Source organism: Pseudophryne corroboree, chromosome 1 (genome assembly GCF_028390025.1).
Source record: "Pseudophryne corroboree isolate aPseCor3 chromosome 1, aPseCor3.hap2, whole genome shotgun sequence".
NCBI classification, from domain to species: domain Eukaryota; kingdom Metazoa; phylum Chordata; class Amphibia; order Anura; family Myobatrachidae; genus Pseudophryne; species Pseudophryne corroboree.
Window position 1 is genome coordinate 131,864,302 of NC_086444.1, and position 14,128 is coordinate 131,878,429.

The 14,128-nt window shown below is 48.2% G+C and overlaps 1 protein-coding gene across 7 annotated transcripts in view; it reads left to right on the top strand.

Annotated features, from left to right (window-relative positions):
• IPO11 (importin 11) overlaps positions 1–14,128 on the top strand; it is a 1,123,558-nt gene that overhangs the window by 101,605 nt on the left and 1,007,825 nt on the right. For all 7 annotated transcript variants that reach the window (XM_063963049.1, XM_063963036.1, XM_063963028.1 and 4 more), the window contains exon 3: positions 6,287–6,387. In XM_063963049.1, the coding sequence (XP_063819119.1) occupies positions 6,287–6,387 (101 nt within the window). The remainder of the gene's footprint in view (positions 1–6,286; positions 6,388–14,128) is intronic.

The window sequence follows — 14,128 nt, forward strand, 5'->3', positions numbered from 1 at the left end:
GATCAACTCGGAATGAGGACCATTGTCCTTGAGTGTTTCTCAATTCGTGGAATTGTTTCATTTCCTCCCCTGGAGCTGCTTTAATCGTCTAGCACAGGATTACTGTTCACTATATGAGGAGAGATAATCGGTGCCGCTGGACATTGAGCTGGAGATATTGTCAGCAACATGGGAGTATTTAGACGCCTGCGAAGACGATATTATAGAACAATATCCTTAATAATAGAACTGTGCCTGTTATTCGCTGATAGAGTTCAAGACATATTTGCAAATATAAGCCCATTTTCTCTAACGTCCTAGAGGATGCTGGGACTCCGTAAGGACCATGGGGTATAGACGGGCTCCGCAGGAGACATGGACACTTTAAGAAAGACTTTGACTCTGGGTGTGCACTGGCTCCTCCCTCTATGCCCCTCCTCCAGTCCTCAGTTTGAGACTGTGCCCAGAGGAGGATGGGTGCACTGCAGGGAGCTCTCCTGAGTCTCCTGCTAAGAAAATATCTTTGTTAGGTTTTTTATTTTCCGGGAGCACTGCTGGCAACAGACTCCCTGCATCGAGGGACTGAGGAGAGAGGAGCAGACCTACTTAAATGATAGGCTCTGCTTCTTAGGCTACTGGACACCATTAGCTCCAGAGGGATTGGAACACAGGTTCGACCTGGGCGTTCATCCCGGAGCCGCGCCGCCACCGTCCTCCTCACAGAGCCGTAAAAAAGAAGAAAGAAGGCTTCAAAGGCGGCAGAAGACTTCGTGAGCTTCACTGAGGTAACGCACAGCACTGCAGCTGTGCGCCATTGCTCCCATACACCTCACATACTCCGGTCACTGTAAGGGTGCAGGGCGCAGGGGGGGCGCCCTGGGCAGCAATTTAAACCTCTCCTATGGCAAAATGAACTATATACATGTACAGGTGGGCACTGTACAGGTATATTAAAGAGCCCCCGCCATGTTTTACATATTTTGAGCGGGACAGAAGCCCGCCGCCGAGGGACCGGGGCTTCTCCCTCAGCACTCACCAGCGCAATTTTTTTCTCCACCGCACCGCTGAGAGGAAGCCCCCCGGCCTCTCCCCTGCTTGACACACGGTGAAAGAGGGTTTTAAAGTAGAGGGGGGGCACATAATTGGCGCGCATATATATATATATATATACTATAATAGCGCTACTGGGTAAACATTCTGTGTTTTTTCCTGGGTCATATTGCGCTGGGGTGTGTGCTGGCATACTCTCTCTCTGTCTCCAAAGGGCCTAAAAGGCGAACCTGTCTTCAGAAAAGAGATTCCATGTGTGTGTGGAGTGTGTCGGTACGCGTGTGTCGACATGTTTTGACGATGAAGGCTCACCTAACGAGGAGGGGGAGTGCATGATTGTCAGGTCGCCGTCGGCAACGCCGACACCGGACTGGATGGATATGTGGAATGTCTTGAATGCTAATGTAAATTTATTACATAAGAGATTAGACAAAGCTGAGGCTAGGGAACAGTCAGGTAGTCAGACCGTGCCTGTCACAGTGGCACCAGGACCTATCGGGTCTCAAAAGCGCACATTATCCCAGATCACTGACACAGATACTGACATGGATTCAGATTCCAGTGTCGACTATGAGGATGCAAAGTTACAGCCAAAAGTGGCTAAGGGTATTCGTTACATGATTATTGCTATTAAAGAGGTTTTGCATATCAAGGAGGAACCCCCTGTCCCTGACACGAGGGTACACATGTACAAAGAGAAAAAACCTGAGGTCACCTTTCCGTCCTCATATGAGCTAAGCGAATTGTGCGAAAAGGCTTGGGAATCTCCAGACAGGAGATTACAAGTTTCCAAGAGGATTCTTATGGCGTATCCCTTCCCACAAAAGGACAGGATACGATGGGAATCTTTGCCTAAAGTAGACAAGGCGTTGACACACTTATCAAAGAAGGTAGCACTGCCATCCCAGGATACGGCTACCCTCAAGGATCCTGCTGATCGTAAGCAGGAAGTTACCATAAAGTACATTTACACACATTCTGGTACTATTATTAGACCGGCTATGGCAGATTCCTTATCTACGGAGTTTGAGACCCTAGATAAGGATACCATTTTAATGACCCTAGGGCATAGGTTCTCAAACTCGGTCCTCAGGACCCCACACGGTGCATGTTTTGCAGGTCTCCTCACAGAATCACAAGTGAAATAATTAGCTCCACCTGTGGACCTTTTAAAATGTGTCTGTGAGTAATTAATACACCTGTGCACTTGCTGGGTTACCTGCAAAACATGCACTGTGTGGGGTCCTGAGGACCGAGTTTGAGAACCCCTGCCCTAGGGGATATCAAGGATGCTGCGTTATATATGAGGGATGCTCAAAGAGACATTTGTTTACTAAGCTCCAGAATAAATGCTATGTCTATTTCTGCTAGGCGACTCTTGTGGACCCGGCAGTGGACGGGGGATGCCGACTCAAAGCGGCATATGGAGTCGTTGCCTTACAAGGGGGAGGAGTTGTTTGGTGAAGGCCTCTCGGACCTTGTCTCTACTGCTACAGCAGGTAAATCAGAATTTTTGCCTTATGTTCCCCCGTAACCTAAGAAGGCGCCGCATTACCAAATGCAGTCCTTTCGTTCCAATAAAAACAAAAAGGTACGGGGTTCATCCTTTCTTGCTAGAGGTAAAGGCAGGGGAAAAAAAGCTGCACACAGCTAGTTTCCAGGAGCAGAAGTCCTCCCCTGCGTCTGCAAAATCCACCGCATGACGCTGGGGCTTCCCTGGGGAAGTCAGCTTAAGTGGGGGCACGTCTTCGATTTTTCAGCCACATCTGGGCCCACTCACAGGTGGATCCCTGGGCAATAGAGATTGTTTCCCGGGGATACAAGCTGGAATTCGAAGAGGTGCCTCCTCGCCCGTTTTTCAAATCGGCCCTACCAGCTTCTCCTTCAGAGAGGGAGTTAGTGTTAAATGCAATTCAAAAATTGTGTCTTCAGCAGGTGATAATCAAGGTTCCCCTTCTGCAACAAGGGAAGGGGTATTACTCAACCCTGTTTGAGGTCCCGAAACCGGACGGTTCGGTCAGACCCATTTTAAATTTAAAATCCCTGAACCTGTACTTAAAAAGGTTCAAGTTCAAGATGGAATCGCTCAGAGCGGTTTTTGCCAGCCTGGAGGGGGGGGATTGGATGGTTTCCCTGGACATAAAGGATGCATACCTTCATGTTCCGATATTCCCTCCTCATCAGGCGTTCCTGAGATTTGCGGTACAGGACTGTCATTACCAAGTTCAGACGTTGCCGTTTGGGCTTTCCACGGCCCTGAGGATTTTTACCAACGTAAAGGCGGAGATGATGGTGCTCCTGCGGAAGCAGGGTGTCACAATTATCCCATACTTGGACGATCTCCTCATAAAGGCGAGATCTCGAGAGAAGTTACTGGACAGCGTTTCACTGTCTGTGAGGACGTTACAGCAACACGGCTGGATTCTCAATATTCCGAAGTCGCAGCTGGTTCCTACAACGCGTCTGACCTTTTTGGGCCTGATTCTGGACACAGACCAGAAAAAGGTTTTTCTTCCGATGGAAAAGGCTCAGGAGCTCATGGCTCTGGTCAAGAACCTATTAAAGCCAAGGACGGTTTCAGTGCATCACTGCACACGTGTCCTGGGGAAGATGGTGGCGTCTTACTAGGCCATACCCTTCGGCAGGTTCCATGCGAGGACATTTCAATGGGACCTACTGGACAAGTAGTCCGGGTCTCATCTACAAATGCATCAAAGGATCGTTCTGTCTCCCAGAGCCAGGGTATCTCTCCTGTGGTGGCTGCACAGTGCTCACCTCCTAGAGGGCCGCAGGTTTGGCATTCAGGACTGGATCCTGGTGACCACGGACGCAAGCCTCCGAGGTTGGGGAGCAGTCACACTGGAAAGAAATTTTCAAGGTCTCTGGTCAAGTCTAGAGACTTGTCTTCACATCAACGTCCTGGAATTGAGGGCCATATACAACGCCCTACGTCAAGCGGAGGCATTGCTTCGCGACAAGCCAGTCCTGATTCAGTCGGACAATGTCACAGCAGTAGCTCATGTAAACCGCCAAGGCGGCACAAGGAGCAGGGTGGCAATGGCAGGTCATGTAAGCGCACTGTCAGCAGTGTTCATTCCGGGAGTGGACAACTGGGAAGCGGACTTCCTCAGCAGAAACGACCTGCATCCGGGAGAGTGGGGACTTCATCAGGAAGTCTTCACACAGATCGTGGGTCAGTGGGGACTGCCCCAAATAGACATGATGGCGTCCCGTCTCAACAAAAAGTTAAAGCGGTATTGCGCCAGATCAAGAGACCCTCAGGCGGTAGCGGTAGACGCCCTGGTGACACCTTGGGTGTTCATGTCGGTCTATGTGTTTGCTCCTCTTCCTCTCATACCCAAGGTGTTGAGAATAATAAGACAAAGAGGAGTGAGAGCGATCCTCGTGGCTCCGGATTGGCCACGAAGGACTTGGTATCCAGATCTGCAGGAGTCGCTCACAGAAGATCCGTGGCCTCTTCCTCTACGGCAGGACCTGCTGCAACAGGGGCCCTGTCTGTTCCAAGACTTACCGCGGCTGCGTTTGACGGCATGGCGGTTGAACGCCGGATCCTAGCAGAAAAAGGTATTCCGGATGAGGTCATTCCTACCCTGATCAAGGCTAGGAAGGACGTGACATCGAAACATTATCACAGCATATGGAGAAAATATGTTTCTTGGTGTGAGGACAGGAATTCTCCTACGGAGGAGTTCCATTTGGGCCGTCTCCTTCACTTCCTTCAGACTGGAGTGAATTTGGGCCTAAAATTAGGGTCCATAAGGGTTCAAATTTCGGCCTTATCCATTTTCTTTCAAAAAGAATTGACTTCTCTTCCTGAAGTACAGACTTTTGTGAAGGGAGTGCTGCATATTCAGCCCCCGTTTGTGCCTCCGGTGGCGCCTTGGGACCTTAATGTGGTGTTAAGTTTCCTTAAGTCACATTGGTTTGAACCTCTCAACGCGGTGGAGTTGAAGTACCTCACTTGGAAGGTGGTCATGTTGTTAGCCTTAGCTTCAGCAAGGCGAGTTTCGGAACTAGCGGCTTTGTCACATAAAAGCCCCTATCTGATTTTTCATGTGGATAGGGCAGAATTGAGGACTCATCCTCAGTTCCTTCCTAAGGTGGTCTCATCTTTTCATATGAACCAACCTATTGTTGTGCCTGTGGCTACGCGTGTCTTGGAGGATTCAGAGTCCTTGGATGTGGTCAGGGCTTTGAAGATTTATGTGGCCAGAACAGCTAGGGTCAGGAAGACAGAAGCACTGTTTGTCCTGTATGCAGCCAACAAGGTTGGCGCTCCGGCTTCTAAGCAGACTATTGCTCGCTGGATCTGTAACACGATTCAGCAGGCGCATTCTTCGGCAGGATCCGTTCCCAATATCGGTTAAGGCCCATTCCACTAGGAAGGTGGGCTCTTCTTGGGCGGCTGCCCGAGGGGTCTCGGCTTTACAGTTGTGCCGAGCAGCGACTTGGTCTGGTTCAAACACCTTTGCAAAGTTCTATAAGTTTGATACCCTGGCTGAGGAGGACCTTCTGTTTGCTCAATCAGTGCTGCAGAGTCATCCGCACTCTCCCGCCCGTTTGGGAGCTTTGGTATAATCCCCATGGTCCTTACGGAGTCCCAGCATCCTCTAGGACATTAGAGAAAATAAGATTTTACACCTACCGGTAAATCTATTTCTCGTAGTCCGTAGAGGATGCTGGGCGCCCGTGCCAAGTGCGGACTTCTCCTGCAAGACTTGTATATAGTTATTGCTTTAATAAGGGTTATGTTTTTGTTTCATCGGTTTGGACTGGGACTATGTTGTTCGTTCATACTGTTAACTGGATAGTTTATCGCAAGTTATACGGTGTGATTGGTGTGGCTGGTATGAATCTTGCCCTTGGATTAACTAGAATCCTTTCCTCGTACTGTCCATCTCCTCTGGGCACAGTTTCTCTAACTGAGGTCTGGATGAGGGGCATAGAGGGAGGAGCCAGTGCACACCCAGAGTCAAAGTCTTTCTTAAAGTGCCCATGTCTCCTACGGAGCCCGTCTATACCCCATGGTCCTTACGGAGTCCCAGCATCCTCTACGGACTATGAGAAATAGATTTACCGGTAGGTGTAAAATCGTATTTTTTTTACATAACTTTACGCTAGCTGTTTTTCTTTATGAAAAAACAAAACAAAAATTGTGCTACTTGTCTAACGATTAATATTGGCAGATAATTGACAGCATAACAGTAATATGATTTTTTTTTTACTTTATCTGCAGAATATTTTCACAAATCATTCCTTGGATATAAATGTAAGGTGGCTGGCTGTCCTGTATTTTAAGAATGGGATTGATCGCTACTGGAGGAGGGTGGCCCCAAAGTAAGTTATGTTGTTATAGCAATTATAAAGTAGCTAAAAAACTTGTGCTAATCTTGGTTATGGTTCTGTTCCATTATTTTATGTATGAGTTGCATGTAGTGATTAGGAGGTCTATTTACTAAGCTGCGGAGTGAGATGTAGGAACCAGCCAATCAGCTTCTAACTGCCATGACTGGAGCTGGTTGGTACTTTGCCTCTCTCTCCCTCCAATTTATCTCTGTCCACGGCGTAGACCACTAGGTTTGTGGAGGGTCATTTGTCCCTTTACTAATCCTACATACAAATAAACCATTTGATTGCTTGTCACTTATTTTAAAATGATCGATAACCTATTTAACAATAGAACAATTTCACATTCTTATAGGCTGTGATCTAACACATACTTTACTTCATATGTCTAAATTCCTTTGATGCGGGAGCATTTTATATCTACTGGACGCCAGAACACTCTCACTCATTCATATAAACGCGCTTTTATATCTGTTAGTGTAAAGCCTGTCCTCGTTTTCCCTGTCTCATGCATAATGCAAGCACTCATTTATTTATTACTGCCAATTTTGTAGTGGGAAGACAAATTCGTGTAAATTTTTAAATGATTGATTTGGAGACATGCCACAGAATAATGTTGTGTAAATTGCTACAACAGTGAGTTCTTCATCTCCGCCCGCCTTTCTCCATGCCGATTGGTTTATGCATATACAGTTATGAATAAATAGTTAACTACACAGGCAGTAAGTCATTCTCTAACATCTGTTCTGAGCGCAGCAGTGAATATATATTTACCATGCTGCATGCTTAAACAGGAAATAAAGCCACAATCTGACAGTAGTATATGGCAAAGGCTGATTATTATCGAGCTGAAGAATTTATACTTCATTGAATGTGTCCGCAATAATATTTTACACCTCTAGCAGTTTGCATTGTTGGGAGGAAGCTGCTTCTTTTATTAAACCCCTATATAAAATACATTGGGCTTTGCAGAAGGGTTTAAGGAGATCTTAAACTTATAAATACTGTAATGAAAATTTGTCTCCAAAACTCTGCTTCGAGAACAGGGGCTATGAACATGTGGTTTGTCTAAGCCGGCGGCCTCAATCAACCTAAACAAACGCTGATGATTGCCGGCTTTCACAAATATAAACTTAAACATACCCTCATCGTAGCTGTAGTGGGTACAGGGGCTGCCATTGTTCAGTGGGTGGCCACGGGCTGAGGTTATATATATCCCGGATTTACCTGCTAAGCAATGGGATAAGACCTGTTGACCACCCTGAATGGGGTGACATTCCATTTCCAGACAGTGGTGTGTAGTGTATGTTATATTAGTATGGGAGCACTGTAATGTGATATAATCTGAGCTGGGTACTGTAATATGGCATAATCTGGTTTGCTCATTGTAATGTGGTACCATATGAACTGGAGGCACTATATAGTTTCATAATATGAACAGGGGGCACTGTAATGTGGCATAATATGAACTGCAGATACTGTATATCAGGCCTGGCCAACCTGTGGCTCTCCAGCTGTTGGAAAACGAAAAGTCCTAGCATGCCTTGCCACAGTTTTTCTATTAGGGAATGGCAAAACTCTGGCAGGGCTTTCTGGGATGTGTAGTTTCACAACAGCTGGAGAGCCAAAGGTTGGCCAGGCATGCTGTATATCATAATATGAATTGGGGGTACTGAAAGGAATAATGTATGCTGGCAGCCCAACAGTGTGATATCATAAACAGCATTTGTGATGTCACTGCTTTTCTCTGACGTCCTAGTGGATGCTGGGAACTCCGAAAGGACCATGGGGAATAGCGGCTCCGCAGGAGACTGGGCACAACTAAAGAAAGCTTTTAGGTCACCTGGTGTGCACTGGCTCCTCCCACTATGACCCTCCTCCAAGCCTCAGTTAGATTTTGTGCCCGGCCGAGGTTGGATGCACACTAGGGGCTCTCCTGAGCTTCTAGAAAGAAAGTATATAATTAGGTTTTTTATTTTACAGTGAGACCTGCTGGCAACAGGCTCACTGCAGCGAGGGACTAAGGGGAGAAGAAGCGAACCTACCTGCTTGCAGCTAGCTTGGGCTTCTTAGGCTACTGGACACCATTAGCTCCAGAGGGATCGACCGCATGGAACTGGCCTTGGTGTTCGGTCCCGGAGCCGCGCCGCTGTCCCCCTTACAGAGCCAGAAGCAAGAAGAGGTCCGGAAAATCGGCGGCAGAAGACATCAGTCTTCACCAAGGTAGCGCATAGCACTGCAGCTGTGCGCCATTGCTCCTCATGCACACTTCACACTCCGGTCACTGAGGGTGCAGGGCGCTGGGGGGGGGGGCGCCCTGAGCAGCAATAAAAACACCTTGGCTGGCATATATATCACAATATATAGCCCCAGAGGCTATATATGTGATAAATACCCCTGCCAGAATCCATAAAAAAGCGGGAGAAAAGTCCGCGAAAAAGGGGCGGAGCTATCTCTCTCAGCACACTGGCGCCATTTTCTCTTCACAGTGCAACTGGAAGACAGCTCCCTAGGCTCTCCCCTGTAGTTTTCAGGCTCAAAGGGTTAAAAAGAGAGGGGGGGGGGGCACTAAATTTAGGCGCAATATTGTATATACAAGCAGCTATTGGGAAAAATTCACTCAATATAGTGTTAATCCCTAAATTATATAGCGCTCTGGTGTGTGCTGGCATACTCTCTCTCTGTCTCCCCAAAGGGCTGTGTGGGGTCCTGTCCTCAGTCAGAGCATTCCCTGTGTGTGTGCGGTGTGTCGGTACGGCTGCGTCGACACGTTTGATGAGGAGGCTTATGTGATGGCAGAGCAGATGCCGATAAATGTGATGTCGCCCCCTGGGGGCCGACACCAGAGTGGATGGATAGGTGGAAGGTATAAACCGACAGTGTCAACTCCTTACATAAAAGGCTGGATGACGTAACAGCTATGGGACAGCCGGCTTCTCTGCCCGCGCCTGCCCAGGCGTCTCAAAGGCCATCAGGGGCTCAAAAACGCCCGCTCCCTCAGATGGCAGACACAGATGTCGACACGGAGTCTGACTCCAGTGTCGACGGGGTTGAGACATATACACAATCAACTAGGAACATCCGTTACATGATCCCGGCAATAAAAAATGTGTTACACATTTCTGACATTAACCCAAGTACCACCAAAAAAGGGTTTTATGTTTGGGGAGAAAAAGCAGGCAGTGTTTTGTTCCCCCATCAAATGAGTGAATGAAGTGTGAAAAAGCGTGGGTTCCCCCGATAAGAAACTGGTAATTTCTAAAAAGTTACTGATGGCGTACCCTTTCCCGCCAGAGGATAAGTTACGCTGGGAGATATCCCCTAGGGTGGATAAGGCGCTCACACGTTTGTCAAAAAAGGTGGCACTGCCTCTTAGGATACGGCCACTTTGAAGGTACCTGCTGATAAAAAGCAGGAGGCTATCCTGAAGTCTGTATTTACACACTCAGGTACTAGACTGAGACCTGCAGATAGTGCTGCTGCAGCGTGGTCTGTAACCCTGTCAAACAGGGATACTAGTTTGCGAACATAAGACGTCGTCTTATATATGAGGGATGCACAGAGGGATATTTTGCCGGCTGGCATCCAGAATTAATGCAATGTCCATTCGGTCAGGAGGTTATTAGAGACCCGACACTGGACAGGTGATGCTGACTTTAAAAGGCACATAGAGCCTTATAAGGGTGAGGAAGGATGGTCTCTGGGACCTCGTATCCACAGCAACAGCTGGGAAGAAATTTTTTTTACCTCAGGTTTCCTCACAGCCTCAGAAAGCACTGTATTATCAGGTACAGTCCTTTCGGCTTCAGAAATGCAAGCGTGTAAAACGAGGGAAGAGGGAAAAAGCTGCACCAGTCAGCCAGTTCCCAGAATCAAAATTCTTCCCCCGCTTCCTCTGAGTCCACCGCATGACGGGGGGGCTCCACAGGCGTAGCCAGGTACGGTGGAGGGCTGCCTCAATAATTTCAGCGATCAGTGGGCTCGCTCACAGGTGGATCCCTAGATCCTTCAAGTAGTATTTCAGGGGAACAAGCTGGAATTCGAGGCGTCTCCCCCCCGCCGTTTCATCAAATCTGCCTTGCCGACAACTCCCTCAGGCAGGGAGACTGTGCTAGAGGCAATTCACAAGCTGTATTCCCAGCAGGTGATAGTCAAGGTGCCCCTACTTCAACAAGGACGGGGTTACTATTCCACACTGTTTGTGGTACCGAAACCGGACGGTTCGGTGAGACCCATTTTATATTTGAAATCCTTGAACACATACATAAAAAAATTCAAGTTCAAGATGGAATCGCTCAGGGCGATTATTGCAAGCCTGGAGGAGGGGGATTACATGGTATCCCTGGACATCAAGGAGGCTTACCTACATGTCCCCATTTACCATCCTCACCAGGAGTACCTCAGATTTGTGGTACAGGATTGCCATTACCAATTCCAAACACTGCCGTTTGGACTGTCCACGGCACCGAGGGTCTTTACCAAGGTAATGGCAGAAATTATTATACTCCTTCGAGAAAGGAAGTTTTAATTATCCCGTACTTGGACGATCTCCTTATAAAGGCGAGGTCCAAGGAGCAGTTGTTGGTCGGAGTAGCACTATCTCGGGAAGTGCTACAACAGCACGGATGGATTCTATACATTCCAAAGTCACAGCTGGTTCCTACCACACGCCTACTGTTCCTGGGGATGGTTCTGGACACAGAACAGAAAAAAGTGTTTCTCCCGCAGGAGAAAGCCAAGGAGCTGTCATCTCTAGTCAGAAACCTCCTGAAACCAAAACAGGTATCGGTGCATCACTGCACACGAGTCCTGGGAAAAATGGTAGCTTCTTACGAAGCAAAATTCCATTCGGCAGGTTCCATGCAAGAACCTTTCAGTGGGACCTCTTGAACAAGTGGTCGGGATCGCATCTTCAGATGCATCGGCTGATAACCCTGTCTCCAAGGACCAGGGTATCTCTACTGTGGTGGCTACAGAGTGCTCATCTTCAAGAGGGCCGCAGATTCAGCATACAGGACTGGGTCATGGTAACCACGGATACCAGCCTTCGAGGCTGGGGGGCAGTCACACAGGGAAGAAATTTCCAAGGACTTTGGTCAAGTCAGGAGTCGTCCCTACACATAAATATTCTGGAACTGAGGGCCATTTACAATGCCCTAAGTCTGGCAAGGCCTCTGCTTCAAATCCAGCCGGTACTGATCCAATCAGACAACATCACGGCAGTCGCCCATGTAAACCGACAGGGCGGCACAAGAAGCAGGATGGCGATGGCAGAAGCCACAAGGATTCTCCGATGGGCGGAAAATCACGTCTTAGCACTGTCAGCAGTGTTCATTCCGGGAGTGGACAACTGGGAAGCAGACTTCCTCAGCGGACACGACCTACACCCAGGAGAGTGGGGACTTCATCCAGAAGTCTTCCAACTGTTGGTAAACCGTTGGGAAAGGCCACAGGTGGACATGATGGCGTCCCGCCTAAACAAAAAACTAGAGAGATATTGCGCCAGGTCAAGGGACCCTCAGGCGATAGCTGTGGACGCTCTAGTGACACCGTGGGTGTACCAGTCAGTTTGTGTTCCCTCCTCTGCCTCTCATACCAAGGGTACTGAGAATAATAAGAAAACGAGGAGTAAGAACAATACTCGTGGTTCCGGATTGGCCAAGACGAGCGTGGTACCCGGAGCTTCAAGAGATGATCTCAGAGGACCCATGGCCTCTGCCGCTCAGACAGGACCTGCTGCAGCAGGGGCCCTGTCTGTTCCAAGACTTACCGCTGCTGCGTTTGACGGCATGGCGGTTGAACGCCGGATCCTGAAGGAAAAGGGCATTCCGGAGGAAGTCATTCCTATGCTAATTAAAGCCAGGAAAGATGTAACTGCAAAGCATTATCACCGCATATGGCGGATGTATGTTGCTTGGTGTGAGGCCAAAAAGGCCCCAACAGAGGAATTTCAACTGGGTCGATTTCTGCATTTCCTACAAGCAGGAGTGACTATGGGCCTGAAATTAGGCTCCATTAAGGTACAGATCTCGGCTCTGTCGATTTTCTTCCAGAAAGAACTAGCTTCACTACCTGAAGTTCAGACGTTTGTTAAGGGAGTGCTGCATATTCAGCCCCTTTTGTGCCTCCAGTGGCACCTTGGGATCTCAACGTGGTGTTGAGTTTCTTAAAATCACATTGGTTTGAGCCACTTAAAACCGTGGATCTAAAATATCTCACGTGGAAAGTGGTCATGTTATTGGCCTTGGCTTCAGCCAGGCGTGTGTCAGAATTGGCAGCTTTGTCATGTAAAAGCCCTTATCTGATTTTCCATATGGATAGGGCAGAATTGAGGACTCGACCCCAGTTTCTGCCTAAGGTGGTATCAGCTTTTCACTTGAACCAACCTATTGTGGTGCCTGCGGCTACTAGGGACTTGGAGGATTCCAAGTTGCTGGACGTAGTCAGGGCCTTGAAAATTTATGTTTCCAGGACGGCTAGAGTCAGGAAAACTGACTCGCTATTTATCCTGTATGTACCCAACAAGCTGGGTGCTCCTGCTTCTAAGCAGACTATTGCTCGCTGGATTTGTAGCACAATTCAGCTGGCGCATTCTGCGGCTGGACTGCCGCATCCTAAATCAGTAAAAGCCCATTCCACAAGGAAGGTGGGCTCATCTTGGGCGGCTGCCCGAGTGGTCTCGGCTTTACAACTTTGCCGAGCTGCTACTTGGTCAGGGGCAAACACGTTTGCAAAATTCTACAAATTTGATACCCTGGCTGAGGAGGACCTTGAGTTCTCTCATTCGGTGCTGCAGAGTCATCCGCACTCTCCCGCCCGTTTGGGAGCTTTGGTATAATCCCCACGGTCCTTTCGGAGTTCCCAGCATCCACTAGGACGTCAGAGAAAATAAGATTTTACTCACCGGTAAATCTATTTCTCGTAGTCCGTAGTGGATGCTGGGCGCCCGTCCCAAGTGCGGATTGTCTGCAATACTTGTACATAGTTATTGTTAACTAAAGGGTTATTGTTGAGCCATCTGTTGAGAGGCTCAGTTGTTTTCATACTGTTAAACTGGGTATGGTATCACGAGTTATACGGTGTGATTGGTGTGGCTGGTAAGAGTCTTACCCGGGATTCAAAATCCTTCCTTATTATGTCAGCTCGTCCGGGCACAGTGTCCTAACTGAGGCTTGGAGGAGGGTCATAGTGGGAGGAGCCAGTGCACACCAGGTGACCTAAAAGCTTTCTTTAGTTGTGCCCAGTCTCCTGCGGAGCCGCTATTCCCCATGGTCCTTTCGGAGTTCCCAGCATCCACTACGGACTACGAGAAATAGATTTACCGGTGAGTAAAATCTTATTTTTTCCCACCTAACTGTAAGATAGATAGACAAATAGCTATAAGTGGTGAAGTGCAGGCAAGATGTGATTTATGACCTCAGTAGGATGATCATGTGAATGGCTAATGTCATAAACAGCCTCTTTAATGTCATTCAGTTTTTATAAAAATAAATAAATTAAACAGTAAATAATAAGCTGTATCTGTTAATATGACATTTAAAGGCCCGTACACACTGGCCGATATATCGCGGGTCCGTCGGCCAGTGTGTACGGCCGATACGTCTGTGAACTCCATCGTTCACAGACGTATCGCGTCGGCCCCGCAGCACAGCCGACGGCCAATATATCTACCGATATATTGGCGCGTCGCTGTGTGTGTATGGGTGGTCGTCCGACCGCCCGTACACATGCT